At 45.6% G+C, this 15,680-nt stretch overlaps 3 protein-coding genes across 3 annotated transcripts in view; all 3 read left to right on the plus strand.

Annotated features, from left to right (window-relative positions):
* The window catches only part of LOC139458720 (von Willebrand factor A domain-containing protein 7-like), a 60,898-nt gene extending 56,823 nt beyond the window's left edge, over nt 1–4,075 (plus strand). The window contains exons 9-12 of the mRNA XM_071240128.1: nt 1,867–2,028; nt 2,899–3,038; nt 3,591–3,750; nt 3,920–4,075. Coding sequence (XP_071096229.1) covers nt 1,867–2,028; nt 2,899–3,038; nt 3,591–3,750; nt 3,920–4,023 — 566 coding nt within the window. The 3' untranslated portion in view covers nt 4,024–4,075. The remainder of the gene's footprint in view (nt 1–1,866; nt 2,029–2,898; nt 3,039–3,590; nt 3,751–3,919) is intronic.
* A 3,136-nt stretch (nt 4,076–7,211) lies between these two features.
* On the plus strand, nt 7,212–8,129 carry LOC139458721 (uncharacterized). Its single transcript, XM_071240129.1, has one exon. It carries the CDS (start codon nt 7,212–7,214, stop codon nt 8,127–8,129), a length of 918 nt encoding a protein of 305 aa, XP_071096230.1.
* Nucleotides 8,130–10,434: 2,305 nt separating this feature from the next.
* LOC139459939 (uncharacterized) lies at nt 10,435–14,340 on the plus strand. The gene is made up of 7 exons (XM_071241675.1): nt 10,435–10,517; nt 11,430–11,541; nt 12,004–12,205; nt 12,813–12,906; nt 13,048–13,277; nt 13,495–13,621; nt 13,876–14,340. The coding sequence occupies exons 2-7, from the start codon at nt 11,439–11,441 to the stop codon at nt 14,011–14,013; spliced, it is 894 nt and encodes a 297-aa protein (XP_071097776.1). The 5' UTR covers nt 10,435–10,517; nt 11,430–11,438; the 3' UTR covers nt 14,014–14,340.
* The last annotated feature ends 1,340 nt before the right edge of the window (nt 14,341–15,680 follow it).

The raw sequence follows: 15,680 nt of genomic DNA on the forward strand, positions 1-15,680 counted from the left end.
TTACACTCTAAGGTCTGTCAGTGTCTGCCCCACAATGTTTCACTTTGCCAACAACTGTACACCCTAAGGTCTATAGGTGTGTCTTCCACAATGTTTCACTCTGCCAACAACTGTACACTCTCAGGTCTGTCAGTGTCTGTCCCGCAATGTTTCACTCTGCCAACAACTGTACACTCTTAGGTATATCAGTGTCTGCCCCACAATCTTTCACTCTGCCGACAACTTTACACTCTAAGGTCTGTCAGTGTCTGCCCCACAATGTTTCACTTTGCCAACAACTGTACACCCTAAGGTCTATAGGTGTGTCTTCCACAATGTTTCACTCTGCCAACAACTGTACACTCTTAGGTCTGTCAGTGTCTGTCCCGCAATGTTTCACTCTGCCGACAACTGTACAAGCTAGGGCCTGTCAGTGTCTCCCACAATGTTTCACTCTGCAGACAACTTACACTCTAAGGTCTGTCAGTGTATGTCCCACAGTGTTTCTTTCTGCTGACAACTGTACACTCTAAGGTATGTCAGTGTCTGTCCCACTGTGTTTCACTCTGCCGACAACTGTACACTCTAAGGTCTGTCAGTGTCTGTCCCACAATGTTTCACTCTGTCGACAACTGTACACTCTTAGGTTTGTCAGTGTCTGTCCCACTATGTTTTATTCTGTGGACAACTGTACACTCTAAGGTCTGTCAGTATATGTCCCACAATGTTTCACTCTGCCGACAACTGTACACTCTTAGGTCTGTCAGTAACTGTGTCACAGTGTTTCACTCTACCGACAACTGTACACTCTAAGGTCTGTCAGTGTCTCCAACAATGTTTCAATCTGCCGAAAACTGTACACTCTCAGGTCTGTCAGTGTCTTTCTCACAATGTTTCACTCTGCTGACAACTGTACACTCTTAGGTCTGTCAGTGTCTGTTCCACAATGTTTCACTCTGCCGACAACTGTACACTCTAAGGTCTGCCAGTGTCTGTCTCACAGTGTTTCACTCTGCCGACAACTGTACACTCTAAGGTATGTCAGTGTCCCTTCCACAGTGTTTCACTCGGCCGACAACTGTACACTCTTAGGCCTGTCAGTGTTTGTTCATCAGTGTCTCACTCTGCCGACAACTGTACACTCTGAGGTCTGTCAGTGTATGTCCCACAGTGTTTCACTCTGCTGACAACTGTACACTCTAAGGTATGTCAGTGTCTGTCCCACTGTGTTTCACTCTGCCGACAACTGTACACTCTAAGGTCTGTCAGTGTCTGTCCCACAATGTTTCACTCTGTCGACAACTGTACACTCTTAGGTCTGTCAGTGTCTGTCTCACAATGTTTCACTCTGCCGACAACTGTACACTCTAAGGTCTGTCAGTGTCTGTCCCACATTGTTTCGCTCCGCCGACAACTGTACACTCTAAACCCTGGCATCCACTGTCAACATATTTTCTTATATAAATGCCTGTCACCCCGATGCAAAATGGTCGAGATTTAGAGTTGAATAGTTTTAGTTCTATCAGGCGTCTCAACGCAACTCAGGGACATCGTGTGAGGCTTATGTCATGTACGATGTGTCCACGACTGTTTCTGTAGCTGTCCCCAAGTCAGAGGAAGAACTGATCTCACCTGTTGGCACATTTTGTAACTTGCTTTGAGCTACATCTAGTAGAGTTGCTTGTATTTCCAACCAAGGACTGCAAAAGTACCTAATTTATCCTTTTTAACCTTAAACTTGAATTTTGTATTATTGCGAGATTGTCAGATATAAATGCTGACGGCATGATTTAACACTTGTGTTTAAAACTGCAACCTGGCACTCAAAGGCAACATACATTCACAATCCGTATCCAGGTATTTCAAGCAAGTCAATTATGTTTTCAGCTCTGGCTGTTTGTAGTTACAACTCCGACCTATTCTTCTTCTCCGATGCCTCGGCTAAAGACGCAACTTTAGACGTCACGGTACTGTCACTGGCGGCACTGAAAAATGTCCAGCTGCGGTTTGTATTAACCGGTGATTGTGCTCGGAGGAAAAGGTCGACAGGTACTCCATATTTATCTTTTTCAGTGTCCTTAGTTGTTTAAGTTTAATTTTATCGTTAGATACTTTTTACTTTAATACTGAACGTTAAACATAAATTTTACAAAAGTGTGTTTAACAAAAAGCGAAAAACTCCTTCCGTAATCATAAGAAATCTCCGCCAAAAGCCATTGTACGATTCTGACTACATGATGACTATCTAATAGTGATGCAACCAGGGTCCACTTGCACATACAATCTTAGATACAATTACCATACAATTGTCCTGTTCCACTTGGACAAACCGATCTTAGCGCGATTGTAAAACGGCTTGAATTTACGATCGCGATCTTAACTAAGATCGAAATCTTCAACGGTGGGGGTACGATTATCTTTAACTCGATTCCTGCCTACAGTTGTCGGCAAACGCGCATAGCTTGCTGCGCATACCATAGGTGGAACCTGTTCCACGTAAAGCAGATTATTTATGTGAAACAAGCCCTGTCTTTCACGCCATTTTGACAAGTGTTTTTCAGTGACTACAACGACCTTAGCTTCTTAAGATTGGTCCGGACCAATTGTAAGTTTCGATTGTAGCTCACAATGATTGCTTTGTGCAAGTGGATGGCGATTGTAGCCGAAGCCTAAGATCGCGATATCAAGGATTGACAATAATTGTTGGCTAAGATTGATCTGTGCAAGTCGACCCTGGTGTTCACGAAAAGGTGGCACATGTCACAAACACATGCAAAGGCAAGTCACAATAGGGAATTGCATCGGACATATGTTTTGTCTCCGATGCATCAGTTCAATTGCAATCTATTCCCAATATGTTGAGGCATACTGCACTAGAGATGAGGTTGGATATATCAAGCTGAAACTTGCATCTTACAGAAGGTGGTGACAACAACATGCGCCGAAACAGACGTTCCACGAACGGTGAGGAGTTATACAGAAAACTGGCCACAGCCACGGGAGGCTCTGTATATGTCACTAGCAAGGCAGGCATCGCAAAGGTTGCTGAAATAATAAAGGTAAAAGCCCCTGCTTTAAGATATCCGACTGTCTTGTCTACCAGCTTTAGCAATCAGACGAGGAAATAGCAGCATGGTTGAGGATGAATGTGGGGACGGAATATGTGGAATTAAATACAAATATAAGTTACTAAACCCTTTCCATAATCACAAGAAATATCTGCCGAAGGCAAAGTACATTTCACTGTTCCGACTACATCATAAGCACCTGTCCCATCGGTGCGACCTATCATCACTCATACAAAGGCAAGTAAATTGTTTAGTAAGTCTATCATGTCACAAACTGGTTTCTCAAACAACGTCAGGATACATTGGGCGAAGTAACTACATTAACATCTAAATGCGAAACAGAGACGATGGCAGTTCCCTTATTTGCCCTTGTAATGATGTGAACATGGAATGTCTGTATAACACACTCGCATGGACTATACCAGGCATTATGTAATATTGACTCTATCTGGAAAAGAACTCACAGATGACTTGGTCTATCGTAATTGACGTCAAGTTGAGGCACGATACGACCTTGTTCCAGCAATTCAGCTATTTTTCCAGGAATTGGTCACGACGTCTTCTGTCACTATCGTGAAATCATCAGTATCATCATCTGACGTGAATGTCACCTTTCCTGTGGATCAGACCATTTTACAAGCAACACTTAGGATTATAACGTTGGACAGAACGACGCCTGTATATAAAGTGTATACACCCGACAGTAAGTATAGTTAACTCACCCTATTCACGTATAGTCCAGTCTACTCGTCGATACTTTTTAAAAATAAAATTATGCTCCTGAATCTTTATTAAGCCCCACTCAGTATCAGCATACAACCACACATCATCGGAACTAGAACTGGTTCATGTATCGCCCCATGTGATTTCAGATACCGAGGCAACTTCAAACGTATCGGTGTCTGATCTTGGCGATGGAATACAGTTTGTCAAGATTCAGGTGAGCAGTATGATATATATTCTTGACCACTGCTAAAAGCGACGTCAAACTGAGCTCACTCACTCACTCACTCACTCACTCACTCACTCACACACTCACTCACTCACTCACTCACTCACATTTACGACTAAACAATGATAGATGGTCTTAGTAAATTATATGGACCGGTTGAGTGTTATAGGATCAGTAGGACACTCCCAGGACATATGGTAATATGACAGAAAGCGAGTGAAACACAAAGGTAAAAATGGCTTATTTGAGCGTTTCAAACTATTCTTGGAACCTTTGTGATATCAATTGAAATCATAAGACATGTATTAAACGAAAACATCTAAATTTACAGAAAACTGCGAATTTAAATCAATCTTTTCATGTGCATTTTGAGCAAGGTAAACTGTCATTAGACTAACGTTTTCAGAACCCAGCTCCTGGGGTGTGGAGACTAGCCCGCCAGGGTTCCAACTTCTGGGAGGTGGAGGTGAAAGGTCAGAGTACCCTGGACATATCTACAACCTTTGTGAAGCTGGACCCCAACACTGGCTTTGAGTATGAGATTAAAGGACGACCTGTTGCAGGTGGTATATGGTTACTGATCACGTTGCTCCACCAATGTCCCCATAAACTCCCTGTACCAATGTCCCCATTAACTCCCTGTACCAATGTCCCCATAAACTTCCCGTACCAATGTCCCCATAAACTCCCTGTACCAATGTCCCCATAATCTCCTTGTACCAATGACCCACTACGGTCCCTGTACCAATGTCCCCATAAACTCCTTGTACCAATGACCCACTACGGTCCCTGTACCAATGTCCCTATAAACTCCTTGTACCAATGACCCACTACGGTCCCTGTGCCATTGTCCCCATAAACTCCTTGTACCAATGTCCCCATAAACTCCCTGTGCCAATGTCCCCATAAACTCCCTGTACCAATGTTCCCATAAACTCCCTGTACCAATGACCCGCTACGGTCACTGTACCAATGTCCCCATAAACTCCTTGTACCAATGTCCCCATAAACTCCTTGTACCAATGTCCCCATAAACTCCCTGTACCAATGTCCCCATAAACTCCTTGTACCAATGACCCGCTACAGTCCCTGGACCAATGTCCCATTGAACTCCTTGTACCAATGTCCCCCTAAACACCTTGTACCAATGTCGCCATAAATACCCTGTACAAATGTTCCCCTTAACATCCTGTACCAATGTCCCCCTAAACACCCCGTACCAATGTCCCACCACTCCCCCTGTACCAATGTCCTACCACTTTCCCTTTACCAATGTCCTACCACTTTCTCTGTACCAATGCAGGCATACTCTTCCTGTACCAATGTCCCACCACTCTCCCTGTACCAATGTCCTACCACTCTCCCTGTACCTATGTCCTACCACTCTCCCTGTACCAGTGTCCCACCACTCCCCCTGTACCAATGTCCCACCACTCTCCCGGTACCAGTGTCCCACCACTCTCCCTGTACCAATGTCCCACCACTCTCCCTGTACCTGTGTTCCACCACTTTCCCTGTACCAATGTCCCACCAGTCTCCCTGTACCTATGTCCCACCACTCTCCCTGTACCAATGTCCCACCACTCTCCCTGTACCAATGTCCTACCACTCTCCCTGTACCTTGTACCAATGTTCCACCACTCTCCCTGTACCAATGTTCCACCACTCTCCCTGTACCAAGGTTCCACTACTCTCCCTGTACCAATGTTCCACCATTCTCCCTGTACCAATGTCTCACCACTCTCCCTCTACCAATGTCCTACCGCTCTCCCTGTACCCTGTACTAATGTCCCACCACTCTCCCTGTACCAATGTCCCACCACTCTCCCTGTACCAATGTCCCACCACTCTCCCTGTACCAATATCCCACCACTCCCCCTGTACCAATGTCCTACCACTTTCCCTTTACCAATGTCCTACCACTTTCTCTGTACCAATGCAGGCATACTCTTCCTGTACCAATGTCCCACCACTCTCCCGGGCCCAATGTCCCACAACTCTCCCTGTACCAATGTCCCAGCACTCTGCCTGTACCTATGTCCCACCACTCTCCCTGTACCCTGTACCTATGTCCCACCACTCTCCCTGTACCAATGTCCCACCACTCTCCCTGTACCTATGTCCCACCACTCTCCCTGTACCAGTGTCCCACCACTCTCCCTGTACCAATGTCCCACCACTCTTCCTGTACCAATGTCCCACCACTCTCCCTGTACCTGTGTTCTACCACTTTCCCTGTACCAATGTCCCACCACTCTCCCTGTACCTATGTTCCACCACTTTCCCTGTACCTATGTCCCACCACTCTCCCTGTACCAGTGTCCCACCACTCTCCCTGTACCAATGTCCCACCACTCTCCCTATACCAATGTCCCACCACTCTCCCTGTACCTATGTCCCACCACTATCCCTGTACCAATGTCCCACCACTCTCCCTTTACCAATGTCCCACCACTCTCCCGGTACCCTGTACCAATGTCCACCACTCTCCCTGTACCAATGTCCCACCACTCTTCCTGTACCAATGTCCTACCACTCTCCCTGTACATTGTACCAATGTCCACCACTCTCCCTGTACCAATGTTCCACCACTCTCCCTGTACCAATGTTCCACCACTCTCCCTGTACCAATGTTCCACCACTCTCCCTGTACCAATGTCTCACCACTCTCCCTCTACCAATGTCCTACCACTCTCCCTGTACCCTGTACTAATGTCCCACCACTCTCCCTGTACCAATGTCCCACCACTCTCCCTGTACCAATGTCCCACCACTCCCCCTGTACCCTGTACCAATGTCCCACCACTCTCCCTGTACCAATGTCCCACCACTCTCCCTCTACCAGTGTCCCACCACTCTCCCTGTACCAATGTCCCACCACTCTCCCTGTACCCTGTACCAATGTCCCACCACTCTCCCTGTACCAATGTCCCACCACTCTCCCTGTACCAATGTCCTACCACTCTCCCTGTACCTATGTCCCACCACTCTCCTTGTACCAATGTCACACCACTCTCTCTGTAAAAATGTCCCCCTACCCTCCCTGTACCAATGTCCTGCTACTCTCCCTGTACCTATATCCCATCACTCTCATGTACCAATGTCCCCACACGCTCCATGTACCAATATCTCCCTACTCAGCCTGTACCAACTCCCCCAAACACAGACACACACACTATCTATACCAATATTCCCCTACTCTCCCTGTACCAATGTCCCCCGACACTCCCTGTACCTATGTTCCCCTGTGCTCCCTGTACCAATACCCCCCCCACCAATCCCTGTACAAGGGTCCCCCTACACTCCCTGTACCAATGTCCCCTCACACTCCCTCTACCAATGTCCCCTCACACGCCCTCTACCAATGTCCCCTCACACTCCCTCTACCAATGTCCCCTCACACTCCCTCCACCAATGTCCCCTCACACTCCCTCTACCAATGTCCCCTCACACTCCCTGTACCAACGTCCCCTCACACTCCCTCCACCAATGTCCCCTCACGCTCCCTCTACCAATGTCCACTCACACTCCCTCTACCAATGTCCCCTCACGCTCCCTGTACCCTGTACCAATGTCCCACCACTCTCCCTGTACCAATGTCCCACCACTCTCCCTCTACCAGTGTCCCACCACTCTCCCTGTACCAATGTCCCACCACTCTCCCTGTACCCTGTACCAATGTCCCACCACTCTCCCTGTACCAATGTCCCACCACTCTCCCTGTACCAATGTCCTACCACTCTCCCTGTACCTATGTCCCACCACTCTCCCTGTACCAATATCCCCACACTCTCCCTGTACCCTGTACCAATGTCCCACCACTCTCCCTCTACCAGTGTCCCACCACTCTCCCTGTACCAATGTCCCACCACTCTCCCTGTACCCTGTACCAATGTCCACCACTCTCCCTGTACCAATGTCCCACCACTCTCCCTGTACCAATGTCCTACCACTCTCCCTGTACATTGTACCAATGTCCACCACTCTCCCTGTACCAATGTTCCACCACTCTCCCTGTACCAATGTTCCACCACTCTCCCTGTACCAATGTTCCACCACTCTCCCTGTACCAATGTCTCACCACTCTCCCTCTACCAATGTCCTACCACTCTCCCTGTACCCTGTACTAATGTCCCACCACTCTCCCTGTACCAGTGTCCCACCACTCTCCCTGTACCAGTGTCCCACCACTCTCCCTGTACCAATGTCCCACCACTCTCCCTCTACCAGTGTCCCACCACTCTCCCTGTCCCAATGTCCCACCACTCTCCCTGTACCCTGTACCAATGTCCCACCACTCTCCCTGTACCAATGTCCCACCACTCTCCCTGTACCAATGTCCTACCACTCTCCCTGTACCTATGTCCCACCACTCTCCTTGTACCAATGTCACACCACTCTCTCTGTGAAAATGTCCCCCTACCCTCCCTGTACCAATGTCCTGCTACTCTCCCTGTACCTATATCCCATCACTCTCATGTACCAATGTCCCCACACGCTCCATGTACCAATATCTTTTTACTCAGCCTGTACCAACTCCCCCAAACACAGACACACACACTATCTATACCAATATTCCCCTACTCTCCCTGTACCAATGTCCCCCGACACTCCCTGTACCTATGTTCCCCTGTGCTCCCTGTACCAATACACACCCCCCCCCCCCCCCACCAATCCCTGTACAAGGGTCCCCCTACACTCCCTGTACCAATGTCCCCTCACACTCCCTCCACCAATGTCCCCTCACACTCCCTCCACCAATGTCCCCTCACACGCCCTCTACCAATGTCCCCTCACACTCCCTGTACCAATGTCCCCTCACACTCCCTGTACCAATGTTCCCTCACGCTCCCTCTACCAATGTCCCCTCACACTCCCTCTACCAATGTCCCCTCACGCTCCCTGTACCCTGTACCAATGTCCCACCACTCTCCCTGTACCAATGTCCCACCACTCTCCCTCTACCAGTGTCCCACCACTCTCCCTGTACCAATGTCCCACCACTCTCCCTGTACCCTGTACCAATGTCCCACCACTCTCCCTGTACCAATGTCCCACCACTCTCCCTGTACCAATGTCCTACCACTTTCCCTGTACCTATGTCCCACCACTCTCCCTGTACCAATATCCCCACACTCTCCCTGTACCAATATCCTCCCACCCTCCCTGTACCAATGTCCCCCCACAATCCCTGCACCAATGTCCCCTCACAATCCCTGCACCAATATCCCCACACTCTCCCTGTACCAATGTCCCCTCACAATCCCTGCACCAATATCCCCACACTCTCCCTGTACCAATGTCCCCCCACCCTCCCTGTACCAATGTCCCCACACTCTCCCTTTTCCAATGTCCCCCCACAATCCCTGTACCTATGTCCCACCACTCTCCCTGTACCAATATCCCCACACTCTCCCTGTACCAATGTCCCCCCACAATCCCTGTACCTATGTCCCACCACTCTCCCTGTACCAATATCCCCACACTCTCCCTGTACCAATATCCTCCCACCCTCCCTGTACCAATGTCCCCCCACAATCCCTGCACCAATGTCCCCTCACAATCCCTGCACCAATATCCCCACACTCTCCCTGTACCAATGTCCCCCCACAATCCCTGTACCAATGTCCTCCCACCCTCCCTGTACCAATGTCCCCTCACAATCCCTGCACCAATGTCCCCTCACACGCCCTGTACCAATGTCCCCTCACACGCCCTGTACCAATGTCCCCCTACACACTGTGTGGCATTGACGCATACCACATACATATTACGTATCACATCAAATACTTCAAATATTAGCCGCAAATCTGAAAACACGTAATGTTAATCTGCCAATTAAATGATAAAAACATGGCCAGGTTGATATGACACGTCATTAATCGATTTCACATTGTATATTCAATGATTCAATGCTGTTGTATATTCAATGATTCAATGCTGTTGTATATTCAGTGATTCAATGCTGTTGTATGTTCAATGATTCAATGCTGTTGTATATTCAATGATTCAATGCTGTTGTATATTCAGTGATTCAATGCTTTTGTATGTTCAATTATTCAACACACCGAAGACCCGGGTTCGATTCCCGACATGGGTAAAATGTGTGAAGCCCATTTCTGGTGTCCCCCGCCGTGATATTGCTGAAATATTGCTAAAAGTGGCGTAAAACCATACTAATTCACTCACTCACTCAATTATTCAATGTTGTTCGATCAACAAGTATAACAGTGAGAGAAGCTGACAGCATGCATGTTTGTATTTTTCAGTAGTCTTCCTGTTTCATTTATGTGTAGCTAAATTGTATCTGTATTCTTAGTCGAAGACTCTTCTTATTCACAGGTGAAAATGCCACAGTGATTGTACGCATTCCTTCGTCAGATAATGTTGGAACAGTAGACAACCTTGTTTTAACTGATCCTCAAGGATCTGAGCTGGCAAGACACGGCGGACTGACACAGGTGGCGTCACGAGCTGATTCACTTGTCTACAGGATCACGTTCTCCCTTCCCGCGAAGGTAAAAAACCTAGATCAGCTAAAACTAATGTCTGATAGGCATTACTTAGAAGTCCAGTCTAGTATGGTACCATCGTATTTGTAGTCATTCATTGAAAAGTCTTGTTAATGGTATATTCAGTCTACATTATCAGAAAATTGCACATATAACATTTGTAACGAATCGTGATTGCAACTTACTAACGATACACTGTGTGATTTACTACTGTAGCAATTTAACGAGAGCTTACCTTCATCATGAGGTCAAGGTTTCAAAACCAAATCAATCACAGTGATTTTTTTTCCCAAAAATCTCAGAAAGGAGAATCATATACAGTCGTATTAGGCAAGCATTTTCATTTAGAACACAGAGATTACTAACAGAGGTTCTTGACTCTTTACTGAAAGGGAACAAAAGCAACAAAGCACTTTCCTCGGCCACAAAAGCATTTGGGCTTAAAGCAGAGTCGATCGAATTATACCGAACAGATATCCTGACAGATATTCTGAATAGCTATTAAATAGTGATGACACCAGGTGTTCGCGAATAGGTCAGCACCCGCCACAAAGACATGCAAAGGCAAGTCATTTGTTCACCCGAAAACACGGGAACATGGTTCTATCAAAATAAGGAATTGTACTGGACATATTTTTTGTCAGATTTGGAAGTGACCTCCACGCGTCTACCATAAAACATTTTGATTGTTTTACAGACGAGTATGTTAAAATATATTAGTGACGATATGTATCACCTAAATAATATTGCTGGATTGAAATTCTTTCATATCTTCTGGTACCGGTAGGATATATTTTCTACGTTAAAAGGCCTATGCGCTATTGGTGGTATGCAATATGTGCGTGTGTATTCAGGGAAATAAGCGACAATGCTTCATTTGTTCAAAATAGTGGTACTGTTTCTTTTGTGTTGACACAGGCATTCCAAATGGCAACTGCTGGCACTGACAAGGGGGGAAACCAATTTCTGCGTCTACGGCCAAAAGCAATTGTGCCTGTTAGCATCGACCTGAAACTGCTTCCGCTCAATGGTAAGGGTAAAAGGAAAGTACGCTTTCGACGGTATGTTCGTCGGCGCTTTTACCAATCATAAGCGCAAGGCACGTGTATTTCTACATTCCTTTAATATAACTTCGGGCCGTTGTTAGTGACAATACAACTTGTCCAGTAGAAGATAGAAGTTTGTGCAGTGACATTAGCTTCATGAAATCCTATAAGCACATGGTTTACACACATTGTTACTTCAGGCATGCAGTTTGTATTGAGTGACACTTGACACTTGGAAGTGTAGTGGTTTTGGCAGCCACAAGCACATGGCAGTATGGTGCGTGTCTGGTGCCACGTGTCGTGTCTGTCATGCTGCAGGTCGGTGGGAGTGCTTTACAATATTACTATTTAGCCTCAGTGTGAAATCTACAGCTATGTTAGTTCAGAAGGAAATGGCTACCGAATAAAACTGTCTGTGACTGTCGTTATGCTTCGTCTTTTTACAGGTAGTCTTTACATCAACGAGCAGTTGGCAGTACCATTTCTGGTAATCAACAAGGCTGAAGCTGGGTCCACTGTGACTGTCACAATCAGCGACGATCAGAACTTTGCAAGAACAAACACATCTCTGGAGTACACGCTACAGCCTGGCCAGAATGCATCGGGAGAGTTTTCACTGGAAGCTGGGGGGACAGTGGGGTTGACCAGGTACTTGCCTCCCTCATAACTTGACAATATCAAATGGAGAATACGACAACCCATGATGGGTTAAAATAGGTCCCCGGCACAGCTGCTTGTAAGATGCAAATGAAATGGCCAGAAATGTTGGTTGCGTGTCATCGTAACTTGAGAGCGAGGGACGTTGCACATCATATGTACCGCTGGTTTATCTGACAACTGGAATATTGCTGACAACAAACCACATCAATACAGCATCCGGATGCTTGCCCTATGTCACGACGTCTTGGTTCTTGAACAGTACCTTTTTTATGGAGCTTATTTTATTTTCTTCTTTCCACCTTTGGTGTAGCAATGGATCAGTAAGGGACCTTCAGAGGTTTGCTGTTCATAGACGTTAGCAAAGTTCTGTTATTTAGATGACAACGGAGGAGATACATGGGGTGTTTCATTACTGTGTACGGACGGAACTGATTTACTTTACTCTGTAGATTTAGTTGAGTTTCATAATTAATATGAAATGAAAATCATCTTTTAGTTCAGCTTGAAGTATTTACGCACTTCCAAGACAAAGATGACGTTTGATTATATAAAATGATATTTTAGATAATATTTCAACTGTTTAAATTTTCAACAGCACTGTGACGGTTTCTGCGTCTACATCCGCCGCAACTGGCGACGACCTCCAATACGACATTGTGATTGTCTCCACAGAAGAGCGTGTAGTCAGGGTAAGTTTACTTAACAGTGACCTAAGGGCTGCAGAGCTAGTTTATCAATGTTAGCACCAACTTAGATAAATGAACCTTGTGTCGAAACAGTTATCAGAGAAAGCTGCTTTGCCTGTCTAAACGGTAAACGTTTATTTACAGGAAGAAGATAACACCATCCCTGTCTGCAACATCACCGCGGTGACAGGTAGTTGTGACGTCACAATGTTTGACCCTTGTGTGTGCAGCCAGTACAAGTGGTCAGGGACTGCTGAGATTCAAGACGATGGATTCGGACTCTACCTAGTGACCGCTTCTGTCAAGACAACAGGAACGTTCCAACACGACCCGTTCAATTTGGGTTACAACGGCACCCTATCTGCTGCCATCACGTGAGCATGACAACAACCTAATCATTGCAAGTCTATGTCATATGGGACAATATGATCTATTTTTGTTCACATTTCTTCACAGGAATACAACGCTTTTATCAGTAGTAATTGCATGTCACGTGTCAATGTAAACCACTCCCTGCAGTAAAGTCACACGACGCTTTTAAAATAAATATTTTACATAAATGGTCATGATGCAAAATGTGTTTTCTGACAGGAGTGACTGTTGTAAGGCCCTAACCTACATCACCGTTGTCGACCTCGCCAGCAACACAGGTCAGTGTGTGTTTGATCTCGCCCCTGGACTGACTAAGCCTGTCGACTCATGCAAGCCAACGACTCAGGTTCGTCAACCTTGCATAAACAAACTAAACCCAAGAGGTGTATCATACTCACAGAAAGAAAATAGTTTTGTCCTCCTGAATCAACATATGCATTATTGATGGAGAGAGATACATATATATATATATACTTCTTATCAATACATTGTACTTTGTTCATGTCAATATTTTCTATGTAAATACGTTTGTCAATATAACTATTTATCTGTTGTTTATGTTCTTCGGTTATGTTTGGTTCTCTGTGCCCTGCTCCACAGACTCTAAACTACTGGTCCCAGGATCGTGTGGTCATCGTCGCTGCTGCTGGAGGTGCTGGACTCCTCGTCGTCGGGATTCTCATCGCTATCGCCGTTGTTGTCATCAGAGGCAATCAAAAGATGAAGACGGTTGACTGACGGTGTCACGACTGTCTTTCAGAAAGCCACTCACTCCAGATACCTTCCCATTTTGAATCCGAACACCTTCCCCAAACTTTGTAAAACATTTGGTATCACCCTTTGTTCAGTTTAATGAGGACACATAAATATATATTTGATTGTATCAAGAAAACTGAAGAAATATGAAGGTATCCGGATGCATATTTTCGTGCTTGTTTAGTTTCTAGTAAATAATGTTAACCTAGGTCTATCAGACAGCTGTAGTAATATTATGTTTCATTGTAGTACTAAATACAAGTATCCTCTGAGTGCGGAGATCTCTAGGGAATGTACTTCAAGACAACAAATTTTCACATGAACACATTCTCGTACTTTATTGGGTTGCGTCCCGTCCGGGATTTGAACCCACACTGCCAGAGTGAGGCACCTTATCGCCAGCACACAAAGTCAGCGATCTAACACACTCAGCCACCAAGGCTTCCACAAAAAATGAAAGTCCGAACAACTGGTAGTCTAGATCACGTACTTTGTATACCCCTCTGACAAGTGTAAATTGGCACGGCCGAAAGCAGTGAACACAAATGTCATATTAGAAAGTGGTTAAATGTAACAAATGTTTGGGATAACACATTCTTTGTGAAGTACAGATTTTCGCACTTTTTGGGGGTTGAGTCCCGTCCGGGATTCGCACCTGCTGCACCAGAGAGAGGCACCTTATCGCCAGCACACAAAGTTTTGTTTTTTTCAATATTTGTTTTATATTTTATCTGTTATTATCACGATTCTATTCTGATGCTATTCATGATCCTTAGGTACCAAACTTTTAGTTTGCTGTGGGAAATAGTTGAGAGTCATCACATCACCATGTGATCACTTTGGTTCTGGTATTAACATCATAAGCTAAAACACAAATCTTCATTGATTTTTGGTACAATACCAGGACTTGTCATATCTAGACATACTTATTTCATCAACGTTCGAAACAATATGACTGCCTCAAATGCCTAAATATAGTTCATCATGCACAGATCAAAGTTGTTGGGCTTTTTCTACTGAAAACAGATTTTTCTCTACTAAAAACTGTGTTCAGTGTGCAGTATTAGTTATAGCAAGCATTCCGAGCATCCCTTCATAGGGCAGGGCATGCCTTACCCTTTTGCGAACACCTGGTGTCATCGCTGATTTTAAGTGGTCCATTCACATAACTTTCACAGCTATTTTGCCCTTTACGCCAAATGGTATCTGTTTCGGTGTATAATCTAGACAGGTTATTCTCTTGCATTGGTAATTTCTATCATATAGTGATATATTTGATATATACTCAGTTACTATGTTATGGCTGATCAAGTTCACCATTCTTCTTTATGCTAATGAAGCAAACAAAAAGATTATACTCCCCCCCCCCCCCCCCCCCCCCCCCCCCCCTCCCCACACACACACACACAGAAAGCAACAACTAGACATAAGATTTCATAAGTACAACGAAACAACGAGGAACTAGCACATAAGGTACATGTGTTTGCAAGTACTTGCTAAAACAGAAACAGACCCTTCACCGCCAGTTACAGCTAAAATCTTAACAAACCCACGCACTTCAAGCTGGGAACGAGAATGGAATGTGGGTGATAGTTGTATTAAATATATGCTCTGGGCTCATCAAATAATTTAACAGTAACTGATAATGA

This window comes from Haliotis cracherodii, unplaced genomic scaffold (genome assembly GCF_022045235.1).
Source record: "Haliotis cracherodii isolate W230 unplaced genomic scaffold, xgHalCrac1.p SCAF_13, whole genome shotgun sequence".
Taxonomy (NCBI): domain Eukaryota; kingdom Metazoa; phylum Mollusca; class Gastropoda; order Lepetellida; family Haliotidae; genus Haliotis; species Haliotis cracherodii.